Source organism: Tamandua tetradactyla, chromosome 4 (assembly GCF_023851605.1).
Source record: "Tamandua tetradactyla isolate mTamTet1 chromosome 4, mTamTet1.pri, whole genome shotgun sequence".
NCBI classification, from domain to species: Eukaryota; Metazoa; Chordata; class Mammalia; order Pilosa; family Myrmecophagidae; genus Tamandua; species Tamandua tetradactyla.
Genome location: NC_135330.1, coordinates 27331002 through 27353879, shown reverse-complemented (window position 1 = coordinate 27353879; position 22878 = coordinate 27331002). Strand labels below are relative to the sequence as shown.

General features: G+C 39.6%; 2 protein-coding genes across 6 annotated transcripts in view; one reads left to right on the top strand and one right to left on the bottom strand.

Moving 5' to 3' along the window:
- SLC9C2 (solute carrier family 9 member C2 (putative)) overlaps positions 1-5219 on the top strand; it is a 101847-nt gene extending 96628 nt beyond the window's left edge. For 3 of the 5 annotated variants that reach the window (XM_077156996.1, XM_077156995.1, XM_077156994.1), the window contains exons 26-28: positions 811-898; positions 2940-2992; positions 4645-5218. In XM_077156996.1, the coding sequence (XP_077013111.1) occupies positions 811-898; positions 2940-2992; positions 4645-4680 (177 nt within the window). In that variant the 3' untranslated portion in view covers positions 4681-5218. Of the gene's footprint in view, positions 1-810; positions 899-2939; positions 2993-4644 lie in introns of all 5 variants that reach the window. The other 2 variants (XM_077156998.1, XM_077156997.1) reach the window with 1 other exon arrangement.
- Positions 5220-7798: 2579 nt separating this feature from the next.
- On the bottom strand, positions 7799-22822 carry PRDX6 (peroxiredoxin 6). The gene is made up of 5 exons (XM_077156999.1): positions 22613-22822; positions 17495-17651; positions 15404-15550; positions 10193-10339; positions 7799-8824 (listed from the first exon to the last, which is right to left on the bottom strand). Exons 1-5 carry the CDS (start codon positions 22705-22707, stop codon positions 8696-8698), a joined length of 675 nt encoding a protein of 224 aa, XP_077013114.1. The 5' UTR covers positions 22708-22822; the 3' UTR covers positions 7799-8695.
- Positions 22823-22878: the final 56 nt, after the last annotated feature.

Sequence of the window (22878 nt, the reverse complement as noted above, 5' to 3'; positions counted from 1 at the left end):
CATTGAGCCATGGGCGTGATGGGAAAGACTGGAGAGAACATCCTGGCTGTGAGAAAATCCTAAGTGACATCTCTTTAATTTTGTAGTAAGTTTCTCCCCTTTTGGGGAGACCCTTTCTGCCTGCTTGGGCTGTGAAAAGTCATTAAATAGAAGAAAATTTACATTCTGGAAAAGCTGGATAAGATGCAAGGGGCGATGGGAATAATACCTGCTGTTTAGTTTAAGACACCAGGGGTTGAATGCAGGCACTCTGGGCTTTAAAACCTGGTCTCTCTGCCTACTGGGTGTTTGAGTATAGGCAAGCTGCTTCTCCTTTCTGACCCTCAGTTTCCTAATTTGTAAGGTGGGAGTAATAGCGGTGACTGTCATCTCAGGTTAGTATGAGGATTAAATGTGATACTATGTGATATCTGAAAATGGTTGATATAATTGTTATTACTTTGCTACTTGTATTCAGGGGAGACAGATTTTGTGGCACGTGGGCTACTGTCCTGGCGGGGCTGGGACCTGAGCCCTGAAGCATCAATGCTGCAGTTACTCACTGGATCCTGGGAATTCTGTATTTTTCCAAACTGGAAATTTCCAGCCTAGTCACAAATAATGAGTAGACATTTCTTTTCTGGCATCTATAAATATTAAAAAAAAATGATTTGCTGGTCCAGGACTTCTTGAAACAATGTAAAGGGATTTAAAATTAACATTAAGATTAAGCTGAGGTTGAAGGCTTATATTCTTTAGAAAGATTAGAGAGCTGTCAATTTAGAAATCAAAGAAATGCTCTTTTGACTAATTTTGATTTTTCTTCTTTAGGTCCAGGGCACTTCGGATTTAAGCAAGTTGCTGATTATCCTAGCATCTGAGCCTTCCACCAATATTAATAACAGTGCCACAGCCATAGGTAAGGGACGGCTCTTTGGTGGTAGGAAAACCATTGAGAAGGAACTCTGATATAGCTACAATTCATTTACATTTTTTATGGGATGTTTTGGGTGTTCTTTTTTATTTTTATTTGTTTGAAGTATGCTTTGAAAATTACTGCTTTCTTCTTTGCTTTGTATATATATATTTTACAATACAATTCATTTAATTTTAAGAAAATGATTTGGGAGGGCATTATGTGGGTTTATAACTAGCCAGCCTCTCTAAGGGCCATAGAAATCATCTGGGAAGAGAAACCCCTATCCTTGAGCACTCCCTGGCTGCCTCAGTGCTGCTGGGAGTTAACATATTAGAGACTTCCAGACAGTGAAATCCAGGTGGCTCTTCCTCTCCCATTTCTCTCCCTCCACATCCTGGGGAGACAGCGTCTGTGTTATACTTTATTCTTGCCCTGGTAGGCTGGAACCACACAGTGCTGTTGTGGGCAGAACAGGAATGGAGGGGAGCCCAAGTATGGGGTGCTGGTTTGCTTCCAAGAACCAAAGGAAAACGGAACCTGATCCATGCTCTTTGGGTATTCCAAACCACAGTCACATTACACAACTTAATGTACTTGCTTTGATGTGCATTTATATAGTCATTAAGTAATTGTAGCCACTAATTATTTTTGAAGCACATAATTGCACGTATCCTGGTGCAAAGCATTATACAAAGAAGGCTAGAGATCTTTCATTCAGTGCTTGGCATCACTGCCCTACCAAATCCAGTGTAGTCATTCTCCCAGCTGCCCCAACTTAAAAAGAGTCATCCTTGATTTATTCCTCTAGTCTGTACCATCTTATGTTTACAATTCATATGGCCTGCCAGCATGCATAAATTGTTCATTGGGGGCAGGGAGTCATTATTTCAAGTTCATACATAAAATGAAACTTCACCATTCCCCATATGCATATTTTTTATAAATGCAACACACTGGGTGCTGGACACTGTGCCAAGTACTAGTTGGCAACCAATCCAATTGCCCTTATGGGGCTGAAAATCAGGGACATTAAACAAATAATTATGAGACAGACATTAAACAAATGTGTCTCCCCTAGCAACAAGTTCACCGTCACTCTTATAGCTTAACACTTTCCATCCACGATCAGCATCATGATTTAGGGAGCCCCATCTGCTCATGGGTCACTTCCAGGTAACACTGAGATGACCACTACACAAGCCCAACAGTCTCTTAAGGTGTGTCACTCTGCTGCTTCCACACCACTCTTGGGGCACAGGAGTCTGGCCAGGCTGGGGGCTTAGCGGGTTTGTCAGCCAGACTGAAGAGGGGCACCCTGAAGCCGGATAAATCTGAGATCCTAGGCACTTCAGCAAGCAGGGCACAGTTCCCTACTGTTCTTGGGACTATAGGCTTATCTTCTCCCTTGGGTCTTCTGGAATCTTTTTTTTTTTTTTTTTGGTGTGAGGGAAGTATATCACTTTGTATTCCTCAACAGGTTTGGGTCAAAAGTCACAAATGGCAGGCCAATGGACTAGATTCAGTCAGTACCCTGGGTTTGGCTCCCATACATGTTTCCTTTAAATTTTGTTAAATTATTTACCAAGTATTAACATCCAAGCACCAAAAAGACCCAGATTTTGAGCTTTTTGTGAAAAAAATCAGGTCTCCCAACATTTCATCCTCATTCCTATCAGTGACAACTATCAGAGTTGAGTAGCAGACTTCTATAGAGAAATCAGCTACTCTCAAGTTTGCTTTAGTCCACATCAGTCCCTCCACCCAGCTGTTTTAATCGAGTGTGTAGCCTGCCTTTTCTGATTTGAGTTTGTCTTGGTCCTCTATTAGACTTTGGGGAGCCCATTACAACTTTTCTCAAGGGAAGAAAGCAAAGAACCCATTTGAAAAAGGGAAGGGAAAGGAGAGACATAGGGAGAAAAAAAACCAGTATCTGAAAATTATATCCTGCCATCTTTATTCTTAAATTCCTAATTTAGTTCTTCTGTTTAATGCTTATAGTTGGAATAGCTTGGATAATACTGATATTCTTTTTTTGCCTTAGCCACTGAAAGAAGTGGAACAACCAAGACAGAATATAACTGGAAAAAAAGTAAGGTAATGAACTTGACACTTTGATTAGATTTTCCTAACACAGCTAAAATAAACTGTGAAGTCCAGTAGCAAAATGCAGGTGATGAGGAGACTCCAAGCTGCAACTTGTTAATTTGAACCAACTGGGCTAAAGTTCACTCGAATTACTTAAAAATTAAAATATAGAATATTTTTGAAAGGTATAATTTTGTCTCCCCTTCTCTCCAATGTCCCCTTTCTTCACCCTCTTCCTGTGACATTTAGTTAAAAGTAGGGATCTGTGGGATTGATTAGAGATGCAGAAGGAGATACGTCATGATGGAATTAGAGTCTATATATCTGTGTTTCTCCCTTTGGAGTGTGCAATCCCCATGGAGGGATGGGTGCTATGCTGGGAGTTATGTGGAGCCACAGGCCCATAATGGCCATCTTCTCAAGATCAGTTTTACTTGAAGATTTTTTTCAGGGAACAGTTAACCCATTTAATTATTAAGTTTTTTCAAATGTTATTTCATATTAAACATAGAGTAAGATGACAAATGTGCATGAATTTTTAAGATAAAACATGAGGTGTCAAAATATTTTATTATGGAGAATCACTTAGGTGTGCCCACCCCTGTATCTTTTCCTACTGTGAAAAGGTCTGAGACATGCTGAAGTCATACCTAGTGTTGGGGAGGGAAAGGAGCCTGTCATATTGGGCCAGAACAGAGTAGAGGTGAGGAGGATGTGTATGTATTGGCGGGGGATGGAGGGGAGGGAAATAGCCTGCAAGGATAGTGCTCTAGGGGCCTCTATTAGGAGCTAATTTGGGTAATTTGGGGCAGAGCCCACTGGTGGGTAGAGTGGAGAGGACGGCTCTGACAGGGCACTGTGTTTATTCATGGGGCTGGAACTGTGCTAGGCAAAGGCAGAGTGGGCCAGGTGGCAGTGGTGCTGCCAAGGGCAGACTTGAGAGGCCTTTACCATCACACCCCCCATTTCTATCAGTCATTCACCAAATCACCCCAATAAACATGCCATCTAAGGAAAAATGATGTGTTCTACAGGTGCATTCCCAACCACACACCCTATCTAATAGAAATTCTAGTCCTGCTACTGTCAACGTGTAGCAGCCAAGGTGATTTGTAGTGTTGCTGTGGGGAAGAAAGTTGCATTATTGAGCTTACAGTCAGTGATTTCTTTTAACAAAGAAACTTAGTTCGTTTTAAGCAGCCCTCGTAGCATCATCCTCTCCTTTTTCCTAAAAGGACCCCATTTCACAAATAGGAAACCTAATTGGGAGTCAAATAATTGGGGTCCTGGTTTGTCACTAACTTTTCCAGTCCTATTATTTAAAAATTCTCATTTCTATTTAAGAAAAATGTTTGCAGTTACCCTGCAATCAGTCATGAAGTGAATTGGAATTCAACTCTCCCATGGTTTCTCTTTCACTTAAGGGCACTTGTGATAGACTACTCTAATTGAATTAAGGTAGTATCTCTGTACATGATGATCATATAAAGATGCACAGTAATTATAATATTCCCCTCAAAGCCCTTTATATGTGAAATCTTTTAGAGGTAATTTTCTGAGATAATAGATGGAAACTTTTCAGTAAGCTTTCTGGTTGCATTTAATAGGTAAGCTTTTCCTGAAATGTTCCTGGTCTAATATGTTACATTTTTCTTTTATAGTTGAAAATCGGATCCCATTTTAGAAAAGGGTATTAATGGCACCAGTGTGATGTGTGGAGTCAAGTTAAAGACTGAGCTAATTAATATCCTGGCTCAAGTGCTGAAAGTTTATCTGGGAAGGAGTTTACTTAGAAGATGCCGAAACACTTTATTGCTACATTTATTTTACAAGCAATTGACGGACTGCTATAACAGCTCTAATTTTAATAGTTGCATTATACTCGAGGTGTTCAAAATTCTGCAGAATAAAAGATACCCTAAAACTCAAATGAGATTCTGCTCTCAGCTGAGGGCAATTATAATAGAGTATGTTATCAAGAATTGTACAATTAATATATTACTGTTTTAAGCACAGGATCTGCAAATTTGTTATGTGAAATTGCTACTAGTGCTTCCTGAATGTTTCCTATAGTAATCTCACCAGCAAATTTAGTAAATATTGAAAAAAATTCAACTATATTCCACAATCTTAAATTATTTAATTCAAAGTAGGAGAAACATTCTTATACTGCATAGTATTGATGTCATTTTTAATTTTATTCTTCAAAGTCAAATAAAGTTGAATTTTATGGTGATTGTTTATTACTTAGAATCCATTATTCCTTTTCATTTCAACAAGACTTTGAAATAATACCTGATTCTCTACTCCAGGGAAAACCATAATCAAGGTAAAAACAGAAAGAAATACAAGAAAAAAAGCCAAGCCCAAACTATTTAGAACTTTCTGGATACCTTAGTGTAATAGGGCAGTATTTCTCAGAGTAGTCTGCAGACCACCTGTGTGTCTGTCAGCTCATAATGCATGTGGCTGCACATTACAGAAACTTGACTATAGTGGCATAACAAGGTATGGGGTCATTTTTCTGATATAACAAGACATCTGGAAATAGAAGAGGGCTGAGGCAGAACTTGAAGAACTTCATGGATCCAGGCTCCTGTTGCCTCTTTTACAGCCATTCTTGACCTGTGACTTGATTTATCCTTAGGATGGCAAGGTGACACTAATATCTGCAGGCATCCCATTTGCCTTTCAGGAAGAGGGAACCCATTTTCCTTAATTCAGGAATCAGGAAGGACCCCCTCTCCAAGCCAAGACCACACCTATCTGAAAATTCATCTCAATATATATTTTTACGGGCTCCTCACTCTTGCCACTCTAAAAACATTCTGGGTTCTCATAGTAAGAAAAAAGGAGAAAATGGATATTGGGTGAGCAACAACAGCATGCATTCATATAGTTGAGAGATAGGCTAGATTTGCAGTTGGTGGACTCTATTACTATCAAGGGTCAGGCTTTTTTCCCTTATAATATGCTGTTCACAATTTGAGCCTCATTGTGAAGCCGATTCTGGCTCTTGGGGTTTTAAGATGCCTGCCAGTATCAATCAGCACTACACACTTTGTTTAGATTCAGTGGGAGACCCAAAAAAAGAGAGAAAAAAAAATTCCAGTGGCTCTCAAGAGAAAGAATTCTAGAAAACTCCAGCAATACTCTATTGATCTCGCATTGACAAGAATTTAATTACATTTCTGAACCAAGCACTGACGAGGTGACGACCTTTTAACCAGTTAAGCCTACCCTTTGAGTTAGAATCAAAGTTATTTATTCAGTCAGTCATTTCCTCAACTTGAAATTTCTTCAAAGTGGTAGGGGTCAAATGGCTGTTTGGGGGAGTAAGTCACTATTCTAGTTCACTGCACCCAATATTTGATATCCTGACTTGGCCATTTAGACTGAGCCATTCTGAATACTTATTCCTCCCCAGAGCTTCTTCACACTGTGAATTCCTACCCTTAGGGTGGAGATTGGAGATGACATCAGATGTATTACATCTTTCAGGAGGGCGACCACACCCAAGTCACAAGCTTATTGTTTTGTTCACCTTAGACTCTAGTTTTCACCAAAGCATTTGCTAAATCAGAGATGCCACATGGGCCACCTTTCAAATTCCTTATGCTTCTCTCATAGTTACAATGGTCATGTATTGGTTCATTTTCAATTAATGGTCCTTGGATGCATAATGGAATCTATTGTTTTCCTAATGAAAACTGAGGGTAGAAATCTTGATAGAGGAACTTCACTACCCCAAAAGAACAGTGTATTAAATAATGTATTTTTCTAGTCTGGAAATGTTAGATTTGGAAAAACTTGTGGTCTCATAGCTTTATGGCTGTATAGTGACAGAAACAGAACTCACATTGAGGGTACACAAACCCTTTTCCTTGGGCTCTTTCAGCATTTTTATACTGACATCATCTATGTGAGCAGAGTAGATGCAGTCAAAACACCAAGATATTGGATGCCATTATGAGTAGTGTGATGGGCGACAGGTACATCGAGGTTGGGGGAAATGTTGATGAATTGAACTATGAATTTACAATTTTGATAGCAGCTGTCTGTCCTATTAGCCAGTAACGATAAAAGTTTGAGTGAGTAATTAAGGCTGGAGATTTACCCTTTGAACTGTCACTAAAAGTTAAGTTAAAGCCACACTGTTCAAGACAAGGATTAAAAAGATAAAGAGGGAAGACAGCACTGGAGAGGTACTAGGATGAAGAGTGAGTGAGTAATCAGAAAATTTGCTACAAGAGACCAAACAGTTCTTTAAAGGGAAAATATACTGTACGTTGAGGAAGAGTAAGAGCAGGAAGCCAGCCTCTTAAGTCTCTTTCAGACAAGTGTTCCTTAGGATATTGTACAAACCTGGAATTTTCACCTGCATTCTCAACCTTAGTTTCACCCAAATTTTTTATGTGGAAAAATACAGAAACTAAAGGTTTAATGATTTGCCTAACACATGGAACCAAGGATCATGCTTTACACTTATATAGAACAGCATAGATGTGCCATCTCTCAAGGATCATATTAAACTCTGAGATCCCACCAAGGTATTAGGTTTAGGAGAATTCTTTACACCAGGGATCACAATCAGGTACAATATGATCCAGGTAAGTAACATGAAGGAGCTAAGTGGGCCACAAGTTGGCGAAATCAAAAGCACATGTTCTTCAGCTGATCCCAGTTTTCATTATGTGAAATTTCATTATTTTGTCTTTGGAGAAGAGTACTAATGCCAAGCCTAGCAACAAAGAACCCTCTGCCTTCCAGGTTGAGTCTAAACTTGTAATCAAAATCTGACAACAGAATTCCCAATCCAGTTGTAGCAAAGAATTTTATTTGCTAATTCCCAAAAAGCAAAATTCAGAGAATAGCCACCCACTGTAAGAACAGTTCTATAATAAAACATTTAAAATCATCCTTTCCTTTCTTCCCAAGGTGTGCTCTTTTATGTACATCACATTTTAGAGGAAAATGATGCACAGAAATACTGTGTGAAGAACACATGGCACTTGTTGTAGGAGCTCCCACTTTTGGTACATTTTTTTTTTCTGTAGCTCCCCTTTTTGATAGAAATTTATTGCAAAAATTTTCTTTTCTTTAGAGCAAAATATTTAAAAAAATCCCTCCTCTTACTCTTTCCACTTGATTTGGAAAAGTACAGCATTGAAAAGTTTTTTTTCCCCAGCTGTGGTTAGAACATGGAATGTTGAAGAATATCTGGGTTACTCTATGTTCTTGGGTTATAAACTTAGGCCTTTACAGAGCAAGTTGATTTTGAAATTCTGTTACTCCCCAAAATGGCTACACAACAGAGGATTTTATTAGGATAGCTAAAAAGCTGAGCCATTCTATGATGGAGCAAAACAGGCCTTTTCAACCATCACTGCACTCATACTTAAATTTGTTGATCACAAACCCTGAAATTAGATTCCAGCCCTACACAGTGAATGTATTTCAGAGAGAGCCAATTGAACGCTGAGATATAGAAACAGAACAGAGAGCTGGTGAAGGCACAGAGTAAAGAATCCCAAGAAATTTATAGTGCCATTTTCATTTAATAAGCCAGTAGAATAGCAACCTAAGACCTTGGCTATGATCACACTAAGATGTTTTTATGGGATTGCTACAGGAAAACATGATTGGCAGGTGGCAAACTCTGGCTCACTGTGCTAAGCAAGCAACTCCAACACACCAACTTCCCGGAGAGACTTAAGGCTGGGGAGTGTAGCGGAGGTATTTCTTGCCAGATGGGAGCTCTTTGGTGAAGACTCCTTTAGGGAAAAGTTTTTTGGCTTCTTCTTCAGGGATGGTTGGAAGGACCATCACACTGTCTCCATCCTATTGGGAAACATTGAGAAAGGCGAAATTCAATCTTATTGTGAAACCTAAAGACACCGAGAAAACTTTAGAAAAGTAGTTACAGGTGCTAAAGAGAAAAATCAAATATTCTTTCCTCTCTTCCCTCTGAGGAATTTTGTTTTCACAGGTTGAGCTGGGACACTTTTGTGAGAAGTATTTTTCTACCTTACCATGAAACTGTTCTGTTTTAAAACCACCAGTGATTCCCCAAACCACCTTAGATTTTAGTTCTAAGTCCTTACTATGGCCTGTGCAATTGGATCCTGCCTCCTCTCTGATCTCTGGCACCTTCACCTCTCCTCCTGTTGCTGCCTTTTCAGACACACTAACCTTCCTTCTATTCCTCCACCACACCAAGCTCACTTTAACATAAAGGTCCTTGTACCAGCTGTTACCCCCTGCCTGGAGTGGTGCTCTTCTCTCAAAAATAGGCACAGCTTTCTTCATGTCCTTCTCAAAGGCCCCTTAAGGGAAAGGACTTCCTGAATGACAAAGTATAAAATCAATTTTCCCACTTTACTCCAGTTCTCCCCACTTCCGCCTGATTATTCTCTGTAGCACCTGGGGCACTTATGATCCCCCCAGTATGCGATAAGACTAGTCTATTTTTTGTCTCTACCCACTGGAATGTAAGTTCTATGAAGCAAGAGATTTTTTGTGTTCACTGCAGTATCACAAGCACTTAGAATACTGCTTAGGCTCAACAGATGTTACGCTCCATTAATGGATACATAATCTAAATGCCTTACCTGTCAGAAAAACAAAATCACAAAACCAGGGACTTGAGCTCAGAATTCATGATTATTTAGGTTAGCATATTTAAGAAAACATAAAAATGTTACGAATGTCTTGTGATGCTATCCATTGTCCTACATATCGCAGAGATTAAAAACTTATGTACAGGTTTCAGAATTGTACATCAATTTAAAAGATTGAAGCACAAAAGAAATTAATGTCATGAAGGGTTTCATGACGTTAATGTACCGAATAACTTTATAGCTGTGATTTGAGTGGCTAAGCAAGGGTTGTTATAAATATCCCACCATCACAGAAGGGTTAGATAAAAGCTTAAGAAATCTTTGTAAGAAAAGGAATAGTTCTGACCAATAAACTTAAGAAAACAGTCTAAAAGATAGAAAGTAATAAGCAGTATAGGAAGTTGGTATTTTGTATAACAGGCATTAAAAGCCTTGAAAATGGCCACTTAGCAGACCTTAAACTTAGCCATGAAAAATTCTCCCGGCACACGCACAAGTTAGAAATAAGAGCACCAGGTAACATAGACTCAGAAGACTGGCCCCTTATGTGTTCTGGGCAAGCAGATCTCTGGCCTCTTATCCACTTTACCTTCCAATCAACAGGGGTAGCAACCCTCTTTTCTGCCGTCAGCTGGAGAGAGATAACTACTCTGAGAATCTCATCAAAGTTCCTTCCAGTGGTAGCTGGATAGAGGATAGACAGCTTCAGTTTCTTATCAGGACCAAAAACAAATACCTGCAAAGCACAGAAAGACAATTTTAAGTGCTTTTCCTTTCCTCAAAATTTTATTCATATACCATGCAATCCATCTGTGCTGGTCTGAATCTATTATGTACCTGGAAAAGCCATATTTTAATCCTGATCCAATCTTATGGGAACAGCCATTTATTCTAATCCTGATTCAATATTATAGGACAGAAACTTTTGATTAGATTATCTCCATGGAGATGTGACCCAGTCCATTCAGGGTGGGTCTTGATTTGTCTACTGGAGTCCTTTAAAAAAGGAAATATTTTGCAGAAAGAGGTGAGCAGATGCAGATGCTTGGAGAATAGCTGCTTCAGAGCTGACAGAGCTAATGTAGGCATTTGGAAATCAGGGCAGAAACAGTCCAGGTGCTAAGCAAGGACTCACAGAAATAGCCAGAATCTGAAAAGAAGAGAAAATTTTCGGCCCCAGCAGCTGCTAAACTAAGATATGAAACTCAGGAGTTTTGTCAGGGTTTGTGAATGTCCACAGATGCTTAGAGAGCATCTGGTATCAGAAGCTGGTAGCAACGGAACCGGGAACAAGAACCAGCAGATGCGAGCCACGTGCCTTCCCAGAGCACCATTCCTTGAGCCAAGGCATCTTTCTTTGGATGCCTTAGGTTAGGACATATTTATGGCCTTAGAACTGTAAACTCATAACTTCTTAAATTACCTTTTTAAAAGCCATTCCATTTCTGGTATATTGCATTCCAGCAGCTTAACAAACCGATACACCATCCAAAGGGTACAATCAATGACTCTCAGCATGATTAGAGCTGTGATTACATCGCCACAATCAATTTTAGAACATTTTCATAGCTCCAAAAAGAAAATCCCCATTCCCATTCTACCCCTATTACTGACACTTAGCTTCAGTGTGGTACTTTTGTTACATTTGATGGACTAACATTAAGATCTTACTGTTAGCTATATCCATAGTTAAATTAGGTGCATTTTCCCATATACCACCCTATAATTAACACCTTATTAAAAATTTTTAAGTTCTATCGTTACCATATATATAATTTAACATTTCCCCTTTTAATCACATTCATATATAAATTTCAGTGCTGCTCATTACAGTCACAGTGTTGCTACCTTCACCACCTTCCATTACCAAAACATTTCCATCATTCCTAATAGGAACGCTGGACATTTTAAGCCTTAATTTCCCATTCCCTATTCCCACGCCCTCCCCTGGTACCCATATTCTAGATTCTGTCTCTATGAGTTTATTAGCTCTAATAACTTTCTCATAGACTTTTCAGGATTTTCTAAATATAGGATCATGATATTTGCACATAGTTTCATTTCATGCTTTCTGATTTGTATGCTTTTATTTCCTTTTCTTGCCTAACTGCTCTAGCTAGAACTTCAAGCACAGTGTGGAACATTGGGTTTGATGGTTTGAACCTGTATGTACCCCAGAAAAGATCATGTTCTTAGAGCTAACCCACTGCGTGGATGTGGACCCACTGTAAATAGGATCTTTTGTTGTGCAGGTACTTAACTTGAGATGCGACCCACCTCATTCACATCCTCTTCCTCGAGTTTTTAATAAGAGGATACAAGAAAGAAAACACAGAAAAAAGCCCCCAAAGATGCTAACAGAGCCAGAGAAGCTGAGAGAGAACCCACAGAAGCTGAGTGGAGGCCACTAAAGCTAGAAGCTGGAAGCGATGAAACCTAGGAGACAAAGAAGAGACTGGCAAATTTTGGCCATGTGACAGAGGAGCTGAAAATCATCCACCTTTGGGGAGAAAGCATCGCCTGTTGATTGTTGCCTTGATTTGGGCACTTTCATGGTCTCAGAAGTGGAAGGTTGAAAGTTAATAAATCTCCATTGTAAAAGCCAGACCATCTCTGGTATACTGCATTTCACCAGCTTTAGCAAACTAAAACAAGTGAGCATCTTGTCTTGTTCCAGACCTTACAGGAAAGGCTCTCAATGTTTCTCATTGACTAGGATATTAGCTGTGAGCTTTTCATATATACTCTTCATCACACTGAGGAAGTTTCCTTTTATTCCTATCTTTCCAAGTATTTTTATCAAGAAAGAATGTTGGATTTTGTCAAATGCCTTTTTCACTTCAATCGACATGATGATTAATGTGCTGCTGCTGGACTTGATTGCAGGTAATACTTTGAGGATTTTGCATCTATGTTCACTGGAGAGATTGGTCTGTAATTTTCTTTTCTTGTTATTTGTCTGGCTTCGGTATTAGGGTGATGTTGTCTTCATAGAATGAGACACATAGCATTCATTTGAACAGGATTGGAAGTAATTCTTGAAATGTTTGATAGAATTCACCTGTGAAGATCTGGTCCTGTGCGTTTTTTTCCTTTCTTGGGAGATTTTGGATGATTGATTCAATCCTTTAACTTGTGCCAGAGTCAGTGTAGGTTGTTTGTGTGTTTCTAGGAAATTGTCCATTTCATCCAAGTTGCATCTAATTTGTTGGCATACAGCTGTTCATAATATCCTCTTATGATCCGTTTTATTTCTGAGAGATCAATGGTAATGAATCCCCCTTCATTTCTGGTTTTATTTGCATCTTCTCTCGTTTTGTCAGCCCAGCTAAGAGTTTTGTCAATTTTACTGGTCTTCTCAAACAATCAACTTTTGGTTTGATTCTCTATTTTTTTTGTTCTCAATTTCACTTATTTCTGCTTTAATCTTTGCTATACTTTCCTTTTGCTTGCTTTGGGATTAATTTGCTGTTCTTTCTCTAGTTCCTTCAGTTCTTCAGTTAGATCTTTGATTTTAGCTTTCTTCCTTTATAATGTAGGTGTTTAAGGCTATCAATTTCCCTCTCAGCACTGCCTTCACTGCATCCCATTAAGGTTTTTTTTTAATGTGGGCAGACACTGGGAATCGAACCCGGTCTCTGGCATGGCAGGCAAGAATTCTGCCGCTATGCCACCATCGCACTGCCCCACATTAAGTTTTGATATATTGTATCATCATATTTACTGATATCTCTTTCAATTTCTCCTTTGACACTGATTAAACACAATGTTTAAAAATGTGTAGCTTAACCTCCATATATTTGTGGATTTGCCTTTTCTCTACTTTTATTGATTTACAACTTCATTCCATTATGATCAGAGAAAATGCTTTGTATAATTCCAATATTTTAAACTTATTAAGACTTGTTTTGTGACCCAACACGTGGTCTATCCTGGAGAATGATCCATGTGCACTTGAGAAGAATATACATCCTGTTGCTTTGGGGTACAATGTTCTATGTATGTATGTTAGGTCCAATTCATTTATCATATTATTCAAGTCTGTTTCCTTATTGATCCTGTTTAAATATTTCTGTCTACTGATAAGAGGACTGTATTGGACAATTATTGTAAAGATGTCTATTAATCTTCCTTCAGTTTTCCATTCTTTTCTCGATTTCTTCTGTGTGTTTGAATTTGGATGCTGTCTTCTAGTTCACTGATCCTTCTGCTTTTTCAAATCTGCTGTTGTATGCCTCTAGTGCATTTTAATTTCATCTATTGTTCATTTTATCCCCATAAGGCCTGTTATTTTTGTTTGCATGCTTTCAAACTCTTTATGCCCACTCAGTGTCTTAGTATCTTTTATCTTTTTAGCCATCTCTTTGAATGGATTTAAGATTTATTTGAAAATCTTTGATTAGCTGCTCCAAATTCGGTATCTCCTCCAACTTTTTAATTTGTTCTTTTGACTGGGCCATATATTCCTGTGCCTTAGTATGGCTTCTAATTTTTTATTTACACCTGGGCATCTGAATATCTTGATGAGATTACTGTGAAGGTCGGCTTCTCTCTTGTCTCTGATTTTGTTTTTAATTGGGTTTGTGTTAAAGTTCTTCTTGGACCCTTTATCAATATTTCCCAGCCAAAGCAGAATCAAGAAAGACTCTGAAAAGCCTTTTTATCCCCTTCCACTTACCAAGGTTGCACTTTCCTGACCTGCCAAGCTGATATAATGGCATGGTGCCTCCTGATCCAGACGGGCTAGAACATTGGGATCGAGCAGTCTAAATTCACCAGCCAATAGGTGGATCAGTATTTGGCTATGTCCCACACTGTACCTGTGGTGGAGAACTCCTGTGGTCTATTCAGTTCACACCAGCTCCCTAAGCTGGAATGCCAGACGCTGCTTGCCAAGAGTAGGGGATGGGTGCCAGGGGCCATGGCTGGAATTACTCACTCTGACTGTGATTTCTCTGTCTCTTCATCCACACTTCCCTGGATGCTACACAGAACTTTCCTGATCAACAGAGCCCAGAACAGTTGATTTGGCCTGAGCAACAAGAAAAGTGTGATTGCCCATAGCTGATAGGAGTCACTGCTTCCTTGGAGCCGGGACTGGCGATTTCAAATGCATTTGATGTTAAGGCCACTTAGAAAGATCTGCAGCCATTAAAAACTTTTGAGGGGTTAAAAAAATCTAGAGAACACACCAAACCATTTAGTCTGGATGGTTGGAATAGAAGTAATTTTCATCTCCATGTTATTTTTCTTAACTTATAAAAAAATTGTATTTGTTTCTGGCTGTCCCAGCAAGAAAAACTGAATTAACCTAGGAAAAGGCTCCAAGAAGGTACTATGTCAAAGTCTATCAAACTAGGGATGATTATTTTTAAAATAATACTAATGGGAATTGATATTTGCCCTCACATAGTTGTATATTTATGCCTATGAGATGATTTGCTCTCTACAGGGCGGAGAACAGAAAAAACATAGCTACCTTATGAAGGAAATGGCCTATCACTTTAAAAAGAGGGCTGTCAGGACAGCTAAGGAAAAGATTTCTAAATTCTCCTAGGAAAAACTACTATTTTTTTGTAGATTTCCAACAACTACCAACTAAGCAAGTTTAAAAATGTAGCTGGAAAATCTGGCCACCAGGCATTGGCACTACAGATAAATCCATGGGATTGTCACCAATACACAGTGATTTCATCCTAATTTGGTAAATTCCCATTTTCCTTCTAGTTAAACCAGGCATTTATATCGACATATAGCCTGGTCATTCATGCAAACTATAAAATGGATTTCTGAGACTTACCACACGTGCTGTCACAGGCATACCCTTTTCATCCTTCTCTGCTGGGTCCAGCATTCCCAACAGGATGGCAAGGTCCCGATTCCTATCATCAATGATTGGAAAAGGTAACGTTTCTGTGGGTTCATCACCATTGTATGCATTGATATCCTGAAATGCAGGTGAAAGGAGAAAGAACTTTAAACCAGTTATATCCTCTGGATTGAAGCAGTTAGCTCTCATCTTGCAAGACAGGGAAGAACACCATAATCATAACACCTTTCTCTAAGTGATTTTAATACAATGAACGAACACTCCTCACCCCAATTATTCATTGATAGGAATAGTATATCATCAGAAGCAATGGGTTCATTAATTCCATCACATCTGGAAATAATGCCACATGCAAAGAAAATTCTATAGGTCTAGTCCTTGCCTCAAAAGTACCCTGAATTAGACATTAAGTACAAGAAAGATATTAAGGTATTAAAAAAAAAAATCACACAACTTAAAATAAACACAGAAAAGAGAATTGAGATGTGTAGCAGCTCTCTCAGGAGCAGGGTTGAGAGCAGGAGTGGGGCGAGAATTCCACCACTGAACTACTCGTGCACCCATCAAACTACATTTTGAGAAGGGGTATGTGAAAAGTGAATGTTGCCAGTTGATGGCAAAAAAACCAAAGGAAAATAAATTAGGTTTACAAAAATTAGAATTAATTTATCTTTCTACTACCATTTCATGCTCCTCCCTTCACTGAATTCTTGCCAGTGTTGCCTGTTATTAAATGTTACATTTTGTGCTTGCAATGATTGCTGATATTAAATGCAAAAAATGAAAGATTTTACTGTTTTTTGAATTACTAATGATGTTAATTAGTTTATCTTATATCTATGCTTTTGATTTTTAAAAAATTTTTCAAAGATGTGTTATGTGATATTTATATAGTAAAATATTCATTAACTCTACAAAAAAAAGAAAGAGAGCTGTCCTTGCTTTTTCCCTTAACATGATTTTTTTTTACATGGGCAGGCACCGGGAATCGAATCCGGGTCCTTGGGCATGGCAGGCAAGCAGTCTTACCTGCTGAGCCACTGTGGCCCACCCAACATGATTCTTTTGATCAAAGACCTTAGGACTATCTGATTTGAAATGGCCATGAGATTTAGTCCAGGTTGCCAATTCACAAGTCAGTAAAATACTACACCTTTTATTTAGTTGCACGTGACCATCAATATACAGAACATTTTAGATGGCGACAAGTACTATGGAGAAAATTAATCAGGGGGACAGGGAGTGTGGAGGGGAGTTTAGAATTTCAGAGAGGCCAAGGCCTTAATGAGGGGTCAAGTACGTCAATTGAGCTGAGACCTGACACTGGTGAAGGAAAACCATACAGATAACTGGGGGAAGAGTCTTCAAAGTATGATTTTGGATGTATTCTGAAGCTTGAGAGCAGACAAGTTTGCTGATGAATCAGACATGAGATGTCAAAAAACAAGGAGTTAAGAATAACTCCTGGATTTTTCACCAGAGCATTACCTGAGCGACAAGAAAAGTGTGATTGTCTATAGATGATATGAGAAAGACCTTTGGATGAAGAATAGGATCCCAGTTTGAGACATGCTGAGTCTGAGATGACTGGATATCCCAGAGGGGATGCCAAGGAAGTAGTGTAATACCAACGTGGAAGTCAGGAGAATAAGGCCTAACAATAGGAATTTGGTAATCACAGCACATAAATGGCATTTAAAGATATGAGACTTGATGAGTTCACCAAGAGAATGCATGTAGACAGAAAACAAAGAGGTCTAAGAAATGAGCTCAGGACAATTTCAGCACTAATTAGGAATTGGGAAATGATGAAGATCAATTGAAGAGCTTAAAAAGGAATAGCCACAGAGATAAGAGTGATCAGCTGGGCTGAATGCTGCTGGTAGGCTAACATGAGGGTTAAGAATTGACCACTGGAGTTAGCAACATAGAAGTTACTGTGATTAGCAAAGTTTAAACCTAGGCTAACTTGTACTTTCACCTCAGAAACAAGCTACTCTTTATGATCTGTAACTTGATCTATAACCTCAGGCTCAAAGCACATGCCAATTGGTACTGTACCTTGCTCCAGGCAAGATGGTCCTCAACGCTGTCTATTGAAAGGGCAATCATCTTAACATTCCTCTTGGCAAATTCTGGTGCCAGCTTTGCAGCTCTGCCAAGCTCCGTGGTGCACACTGGGGTAAAGTCCCGAGGGTGGGAGAAGAGAATGCCCCATCTGAAATGAAGGAAAAGGTCACAACTGATTGGAGACATGTCACCAACATCATGTAAAGTGAGAATTCCTGGATCAAATGGGCTTTTTCTTTTTTTAAGTGAATGCTTATGAAGACTTTTATCTTTCTTTTGAGGAATGCTTTTTTATCTTCTTACCTCCAGAAAAGCCTATGTTTGCAACCCAATTCAAAGATAAGAAATCCAAGATAATAAATATCTAAAAAAACTTATGTAAGGGTGTTGCCTCTTTTAATAACCATGGAAGAATCACCCTAACTTCTTTTCAGCTGATAAAATCTGTGCCACTCAAACTAAGCAGCTTATTGAAAAAGTTTTTTCCTTCTTACCCTCTTCTACATTTTTTCTAGGCACAGAAACCCTAACATTCAGCTCCAATAATGGATGTCCCAATAAGCCCTGAATCCAAACAAATGCCTGACTGCAATAATAAACAGATTATATAACCTAAATTAAACAGGCTTCTATCGTCTATTTATATGTAAAATTAAGCTGACACTTGGCTTCTTTTAAGTGAATGGATATAAAATCTTACATAAAACTACTTTACTGATCTAACCTGCTAAACAGGACATTCAATATTTGTACTCTGACAAAACAGTTTTTCATGTCTTCTCAGGTAAATTGCAATTTCTGTTTCTTCTTGCTTCAGACTAAGTGGGTAGAATATAGTTCTACAGCTGCAGATTCTTAATAAATACTAATATTTAAAACACTATTGTCTAAGGTTATACTTATATAGATTTTAAGTACATTTCAAATTATGAATCACCAAGAACTTTTGGACTATTTCCCTTTCTGAGAGACTGAAAAGGATATTTTAATACTCAATTCTCCATATTTCCTTCTACCTACAAGAATAAGGTAGGATCCTAAACAAGTAGATCACTAAATCTAGGCTAGGTGCCAACCTTGGCAATATTTGTGAAAATTCCCTGAGTACAAAAAAAAAAGCAGAGACACGGGCAATCTTCTACCCAACTATATCTGCCCCTCAACTTCCAAGGCTTCAGGAAAGAAAAAGACACTACACAAAGGATGGAGGCTCCTATGGCAAGAGCAGTAAGAGATAGGTAATACTTTTTAATTGTGGAGGTGTTTTGAGATGTTTACATTTTTTAAAAGGAGAACAAGAGGGACACAAAGAATCTAGCTATAAGTAAAATCTAGGCCTTAGATGCTACAGAAGAGGACCTAGTTAAGGGTCAGATGAGACAAGAGAAAGATTGCAGACTGAGTAGAAATGGAACAGGGTATTTCTTACTGTGTTGTTAAAAGGGCAATAAATTTGAAAAGTTAAGAGTTTTAGTTCCATTGTGAGCCAACAGTGTTTTGCTGAGTTCTGCTAACATTTTAAGCCTCTTCACATCATCTCCCTCAGAAGCCAAATACTTCAGAGTTTACCACTTGATTAGAAATAGGATAAGTCTCTCGACTGCTGCTCTTAAGAGTAATTCAATTACATTATCCCATTTCCTTCCTTCCTCATTTTCAAAAGACCAAAAGGTTCCGGTTTAAGGAATAGGTCATCACCTACTAACACCCTGGAAACGCTTTTTTTTTTTAAAGTGAAGACGTACTATGCTGAAGCTGCTTCCAACCCATAAAAGTATGATACAGAAACAGTGATAAAGCATAATAAACTCACCAAATTCAGCACCCAAAATCCCTTTAGTTTTGAATTGTTAGGGGTAGGGTAGAAAATTATGTTTGAAATTATTTTAACTTTTCCCCCAAAATACCCATATCGACAAGTGGCACACTGGATGGAGATTATAGATAGACTCAAGCTTGGAAAAATGATATATTGAGCAAAAATCCCATGTATTATGGTATAAAGGGCTAAAACTTCTTCTCAGGGGAGAGCAGGGACTATTGTATCATCCATGACCCTAGGCAAATTTGTACATTACTTAGATATCTTTCTCATTCTCCTATGGGTAGCTGCCTGAGAAGCTAACATTTTTTCAAAACTTTTTTTTTTACTGTAAAATATAATATACATTCAAAGCAAAGAAAGAAAAAAGCAGTAATTTTCAAAGCACACTTCAACAAGTAGTTATAGAACATATTCCAGAGTTTGTCATGGGTTACCATTTCATCATTTCAGATTTTTTCCTTCTATCTGCTCCAAAATACTAGAGGCTAGAAGGAATATTAATATAGCAATTCAGCAGTCACACTCGTTTGTTAGATTCCATTCCCTCTGGTATACCTCCTCTTTCTCCTTGAATCCTTCTTGCAATCTATAGGGATCTTTGGGCAATGCCCATTCTGACTTTTTCACATTGAGAAAGGGTGTCCACACTAAAGGACAGGGGATGTAATTAATTGATAATCACAGAGAGGCTGGTCCCTCTGAGCTTCAGGATTATTGGTTTAGGAACCCTCCAGGAATTATATGTTCCAGGAAGGCAAACCTAGTGCATGAAATTTTTAGAGTTTCAATTCAAGCCCTAGGTGTCCTTAAGAGTCAACAGTAGTGATGTTGATTAGGGTTTAGCAAACCAGGGCAATTAGTACTCTCAACTGAAGCTTGCATTAAGAGCAGCCTCCAGACTAGCCTCTTTGACTCCATGTGATCTCTCTTGGTCACTGATGCCTTATTTTATTACACTTCTTTCCCCCATTTTGTTCAGGAAAGCATTGTTGATATCGGTGCCAGGGTCAGACTCATTCTTGGGAGTCATGCCTACTTGTCAGGGAGATTTTCACCCCTGAATGGCTTGTACCACGTAGGGGGGAGGGCAACGATTTTCCTTGCAGAGTAGGGCTTATAGAGAGAGAGGCGACATCTGAGCAATAAAGAGGCTGAGAAACTAACACTTTTAACCAACTCTAGATAGAGCCAGAGGCCAATAAACAACAAAATTTAAAAAGTATGATTAGTTCAAATAGTGGTAGCTTTTATAGTTATTGGTATAATAAATATGCTTTATATTAATACTTTAATCTTTAATCCATGCAGGCTAAGAAGTTTTATGGAAGTGGGAGCTATAGGTGGAACTGAGGAACATATTCTGAAAATCCCATTTGAGTTTTGGAAATACTAATACCTAAATTCCAAGTATGAGAATTTCTTAAGTCTTCTCCTGCATCTCCTGACTTTGAGATCCATTTCTCATTCCTTTTCTAACCTTGTTCTCTCTTTCGCAAAGATTAATTTTTCTCCAATCTATGGTAATAGAATACACGTGGAGGTTGTAAACATAGGCTGTATAAGAATCCCTCTCAGTTTTTCTGAATAGCTCTGTCCAATCATTGATTCATCTTAGAAACGTCTCTCTCACAGGTATATATACATATATACCCCTGATACTGGATATAAAAAGATACAAAGCAGGGAGTTTTGAAACCTCAAAATACTGTGGAGTGGGCCACTGGATCTCCAGGTCCATTCTAATATTGATATCGGACAAAAGTGGTGGGTTCTCTGCTAGATGTACGTAACAGCCAATCCATGATCTGAGGTTTCAAAAAGAAAATTTATTGCTAGGCATGAAGCAGGAGATCAGATGACCCATGAGTCTAAAAATCTGTCTCCTCCAAGGAGGTCAAGGTTTTTATGGATTCAATCAAAGGGAAATAGAATTGTTTCAAAAACAAGTATTAGCAGAAACAATTTACAAAATGTAAAGGAGTGAAGCTATGCTAGACTCAAGCTAACCACTACAAGAACAAGTCAAAGGTTAGTTCAGAGCTGAATCAAGTTCCTCCATTAACATTAGGGGGTTGCCTTTGTGACTGTAAGACTCTAAAGTTAAAAAACAAATGGATAAAGTGGGGTACCAAGTGACATGGTTTTTACAAGGGCACAAGATAAAGGTTACAGGTTACAGTTCAGAGATTTCAGGTATTTCCCTCTGTCTACTCTAAAAGAGCAGAAAGTAAAAAAGGAATATCTATTAAGGATTCAGTAATCATAGGGTTTAGGTTCTCCTAAACCCTAGCCTTCTTGGTTATAATATAACAATATAACTAGACATGTCCGGAGTGTAAAGTTTGCAGATTCAGGAGCTGTAAAATAAGGGCAATATCAGTTTATTCCTAGTGGTAATAGTATGAGTGCCAGGCCAGATGATAGTCACAATTTGACTATCCTGAGTAAGGCCATGTACTGGAAGCAGGGAAGAGGAAAGGGGCACTGAGGCCCAAATCAAAGGGGAACAAAAGGGTCTCAAGTAGGAGAGGTACAGAAGTCCAGGGGCCTGGGATGGCCTACCCCAGCAAGTCAAAACTTGATCACTGCAGCCCAACAACTGCAGAAAGCGTTTCCCTTAAAGTGTTTCAAGCTCTGGAATGAAGGTCATACCCAAATACACAGTGTTCTTGGTTCTTCCCAAGCTGTTATCAAATCATTTTCTGGTCACTGGAGGAGGCTCTGGACAAAAACCCTTTCGGACACTTTCTTGGCAGCTGGTGGTTTAGACTTTTTACATTTTGTACGCAGAAGTCTGCAAATATTACTGGAGCAAGCAGAACCCCGAGATACCAACACGCCGCGCCCTCCCCAGGACCTGCAATCAGCAACTACCCTCTGACTCTGGCCTCTGACACCCATCTTCCCGGGGAGCGACCCCAAGCACGAGTCCCCACCGGGCCTTGGCCCCACTCCCTGTATGCAGACTTTACTTAACTGACTTAGAAAACTCCTCAGAACGGGCCTCCAGCAGCCGGGACTTGGGGGAACCCTATTTCTTTCGTCCCCGCTCCTGCCCGAGTCAGCCCAGCCACGCCGGAGCCCGGACCGTGAGGGGAGTGGGGCCGACGTGGCCGGCGCCCGGCGGGGGCCACAGCGAGGGACAGACAAGTGCGGGAACCGGCGCGGGAAGGAGGTGGGCGGCGAGCAGGGTGGAGAGGACAGAAGAGAGAAGAAACAGAGAAGGCACCTCCGAGTACGGACGTAACCCGAGGCCAGGGCAGGGCTATGAGGAGGCCACTTACGAATCTCCCAAAAAGTCATGGAAACTGATGCGGCCGACGGTGGTATTGGCCTCGAAATTGGGGGCCAAGTCCCCGAGAAGCAGACCTCCGGGCATGGCGGCAGCGGTGACGCGGCGGGGCGAGTGGACGCAGCTGTCGTGGCCACTAGCAGGCTGGCGCTGGCAGAGAAGGAGCCTGTCCCCGCGTAGCAGAATAAATGGAGTCTCGGGGGGCGGGCCGGGGGCGTATCGGGGCGTGTCGGGGGCGTGTCGGGGGCGGAGCCACGC

Coding starts and splice junctions, on each gene's coding strand:
- PRDX6 (XM_077156999.1), bottom strand. CDS start 22,707: ATGCCCGGAGGTCTGCTTCTCGGGGACTTGGCCCCCAATTTCGAGGCC. Junction 15,551..17,494: donor ACCATCTTGCCTGGAGCAAG/GTACAGTACCAA, acceptor CCTGCATTTCAG/GATATCAATGCATACAATGG. Junction 10,340..15,403: donor TGCCTGTGACAGCACGTGTG/GTAAGTCTCAGA, acceptor TGTGCTTTGCAG/GTATTTGTTTTTGGTCCTGA.